The sequence below is a fragment of the Nicotiana attenuata genome, unplaced genomic scaffold, assembly GCF_001879085.1.
Source record: "Nicotiana attenuata strain UT unplaced genomic scaffold, NIATTr2, whole genome shotgun sequence".
Classification (NCBI taxonomy): domain Eukaryota; kingdom Viridiplantae; phylum Streptophyta; class Magnoliopsida; order Solanales; family Solanaceae; genus Nicotiana; species Nicotiana attenuata.
This window is the reverse complement of record NW_017671265.1, coordinates 250,417-254,540: the sequence shown is the minus strand read 5'-3', so window position 1 is coordinate 254,540 and position 4,124 is coordinate 250,417. Positions and strand designations below refer to the sequence as shown.

The window sequence follows — 4,124 nt, the reverse complement described above, 5'->3', positions numbered from 1 at the left end:
GATAAAGAACCATACAATTGCAGAAATTAAATAGTGACAAACAAACTGAAGAGAAGCTACTGATTTAGCTAACAAGAAATATTCCATTAAAATATGCATAGATAGATTTTATAAACACGACGTTAAGTTTTTTGTTTCCTTTTTCCGACAAAAGAGAAAAAAAAAATGAAATAGTGCCTCTAGAATCACTACAAACTAATACTTAACATTTTCCTGACATTTTTTCCTACATTGTCTCTTGTAAAACTAATAATTGCAAATATTGCTCCAATGATGAAAAATAAACTAAGAGAAAAATATTGGTTCATTGAAATCTAAAATAATATATAGAGTAAGTCATTATAAAATACAACAAACCCTAATTTCTTTTTCTACTAATTTCTTTTTTCATCTCCCCAACGAAGAAAAAGAAAATGAAAAAAAAAAAAGCCAATAAGAGCCTCTGGAGATACTAGACACAGTCTGACTCTTTTGTCTCCCTTTACTAATAGTATAAAATTCTAAACATTAGTAGCATATTCCACTTAGAATTAGAATTTGTTGGAGATAGTTGAGCGAAACATATCCAAGATTTAAAGTCAGTGAATTATAAACCGGAGTTCAGAGCCAGAGAGCTCCGGCTTCTTTGAGGAGAGGGACAAGGGTACCATTTATATGACAAGCCATGACAGTCTCGATCCCGCCCAAGAACTTCCCACCAACAAAGACAGCTGGGACGGGCTGCTGCTGCCCGTCCCCGGCTAATTGGAACAGCAAGGCGTGAATTTCCTTCCCCGCGGAGTCCCTGTCGAGCTCGACGATGGTGGGACCCACCCCGAGCCCGAAGAGTAGCTGCTTCACCACGTGGCACATGCAGCAACCACTCATGGTGAAAACAACTACAGCGTTGCCCGAAACCAAGAACCTGACCCTTTCGTAAACGGACTCCATTATCCTTCTTGATTCTCCGGCACCAATTCTCATACTTGATGATGACTCCTTCACTACCTGCATTTTTTCTTCTTTTTTTGTAAATTCTCACAAGATTTTTGAAGGGTTTTTTATGGACTAAAAGTTATAGGGTTTAGTAGAAAAAACCAAAGTGTTTGCTTCAAAGAGAAGAGTTAAGAACTCAGAGGAAATTTGTTGTTAGGGCTTGCGTAGAATAAAGGTTGGGTTTTATAGAAGGGAGACATGGGGTGGGGGGGTATATATGGGGTATGGGGTGTATTTGGAGGGGTGGGGGTGGTATATAGCTAGAGACATAGTAGCTGAACCCGGCAAATTCTGACGGGCTTTGAAATTTCCTCATTTTTAACAACAGCATTAAGGGGAGTACGATCCTTTCCCAATCATCTACTTTATTTGCATGCCTTTCTTCTGCCTTTTGCCTTTTTAGAATGTGTGTGTGCTTTTTCTTTTTTTTTTGGGGGGGGTGGGGGGGTGGGGGTTGATGATCACAGTACTGGATAAGGTCACAAGTTTTGTCGTTAGGGCTTTGGGGAGTATTTACATTGATATTTGTAACTATCTCGCAATCTTAATTAGTAGAATATTCTAATCTATTTTATTATAAGGTGTTATGAAAATTACAGACAGTATTACTTCATGATTTTTCATTATTAGAGCCTAGCAAACTTGAAGAACTAGCTAATGATTTGCTAAAGTATGATCAGCCAATTTTAACTAACTGCTCGTTTAAATGTGATAATCATCCACTGTCAACGTATCAAGACTTTTAAAGCTTGATTGCAAGATTATTATACATCTATCATTTTCACTTATAGGAGTATACACTAATAGCGCAAACTATCAATATATTTTAACATGTTGTAATGGATAATTTATAGTATAACTTAGGTATTACATGTCTCATTTATTATTAACCGTTAAATATAGTTATCTTTTAAATGATCTAATAGTGTGATCATTCTTGCACTATTATTATACTATAAGTTTAAGTTGTATAAACAAAGGAAAAATTTATACCTTCAGGTTACCTTTACCTGTTGTAGCAAATAAAATATCTTATTTTTAATATTAAAAATCTCACGTTTTAAGAAAGCTTACATGTAAATATTATTTGGGTAAGTTGAAAGTATAAAAATATTTACACTAGCAATACATAACTTCGCTCCCATTTGGACATAGATTTGGCTATTTTTTTCAAAAAAATATTGAAAACATTGTTTATTCATGGAATTTGATCAGATTTTGGAGGGGGAAAAAAACATCAAGTACCAAAAACTGCTAGCCAGTTTTTGGTTGAAATTTTTGTTCCACTCACAAATATCTTTTCAAGTAAAATGTATATCCAAACACAACTTTAACTTTCATAAATTATTTTTTAATACAACTTCAAGAACTCTTTTTTTCATGTTTCAATCAAATTTATGTCCAAACGCTAGCATAAACTCTTGTTATAAATAAGTTAAGTTCTGTCCAAAACTGCAAGTAGGCTCTAAATTTCAAATATGGGAAGTGCAGCTTGTTAATGTAGATTTATAGTGACATTCTCCATCGAGATATAGAACGGAAAATAAGAAACTATGCATAAAAAAAGAGTATGCTAAAACCAGAAAGCTTATATACGTGAGAGCTCAACTAGCTCACTCTGCAATTGTTAATGCTAATATAATGTCACCTAAATTTTACAAGTTGCTTGTATTAAATTATTAATATACTCCCTTTGTTCCAGTTCCAGTTTATGTGAACCTATTTTCTTATTGGTCCGTTCCAAAAAGAATGACTCCTTTCTAAATTTGGTAACAATTTAGCTTAAACTTACAATTAAACCCTTAATGATAAGCTTTTATAACCAAACAAATACTCTGGGACCCTTTTTGACTTGTTTAGGACCACAAATTCCAAAATTTTCATTTTCCTTAAACTGCATATCCAGTCAAAAAGGTTCACATAAATTAAAACGGAGGGAATACTAAATAATATACTAGCTATCCCTTTATATTAATTAACAAAAAAAAGTTATGTACTGAAAGAACTTTCTCAAAAAATTATCAAACAGAAGCTAAATCTGCTAATAAGACTTACAAATTCAGGCAGGTGGGGCCCACTTGTCAAAGGGGGCAAAAGTCATATTCCCAACAGAAAAAATGCGGCAGAGATTGCACCAGAATTAGAAGTGAGAGAGAAATGAAGATGGCATGGGAATGGAGATAGGACAAGTGTTACCTCATACTGCAACCTGAAACTCAGACTTGAGCTGAGGTACACTAACGCTTTTGAGGCATAAAAGACAATTTTTTTAATTATTATTATTATTATTATTATTATTATTATTATTATTATTATTGAAAAGGAAATTAATCAAAGTAGATGGTTATGCTTTGCTGGGCCAAGTAAAGGTTAGTTTTGAAAACTGATAAAGGAACTCAGACATGAACCAGATCCATCCCAGTTGAGCACAGATACGGATAGACTTGAGCATGTGGGATGCACATGAAGGAGATAAACCTAACTTGACAGAATTGATATCTCATCCTGATCGAAAAGGTTGCATAATTGATAAGGAGAAGGACTCCTTACTCAAAGAGAACACGACTCAAGAAAGGGGAGGAGTTAGAGGTTGAGATCAACTAGAACTCTTCCACCAAGGAAGAGTAGCCTCAGAATTCTAGTCAATCTCTATTTACTAACTCTATAAATATCAGTGTTGTTATCTTTTACAGGTAACGCACATAAGCAGAAGTTAAACGTGAATTGAGAGCAAAATAGCAAGGGAATTTTGCAAGCAGTTCGTGTGTGATTCAAGTGTGCAAACCTGAAGCTACATGAACCAGATAGAAGAACTAGTTCCAAGTATCTGTCTTTTATTCTAGTTCAATTGTAGTAGGTGTTTTCATATTGTACCCTTCAGCTTTATCTAGAGGCAATTATAATAGGTACTCAGAGTCTTCAAGTTAGAGTTAGCTTGAAGTTGTCGCAACAGTTAGAGGTTGTGTGCTACAACGGGATTAGAGTTAGTCTTAGGTTTACAAAAGAGTTTTTGTAAATGCAGTTTTTGGCTCAGTGTTTTAGTGGAGAGTTTGGGAAAATCTTACTGGAAAGTAGGTCGTGATTTTTTAACATTTTGAGCCAGGTATTTTCCACGTAAAAATACTTGTGTTCTTTACTTTCCGTATTTA

General features: G+C 34.4%; 1 protein-coding gene across 1 annotated transcript; it reads right to left on the bottom strand.

Annotated features, from left to right (window-relative positions):
• Positions 1–370: 370 nt before the first annotated feature.
• On the bottom strand, positions 371–1,100 carry LOC109207158 (glutaredoxin-C9-like). The gene has a single exon (XM_019370040.1). The coding sequence runs from the start codon at positions 991–993 to the stop codon at positions 601–603; it is 393 nt and encodes a 130-aa protein (XP_019225585.1). The 5' UTR covers positions 994–1,100; the 3' UTR covers positions 371–600.
• Between the last annotated feature and the right edge of the window lie 3,024 nt (positions 1,101–4,124).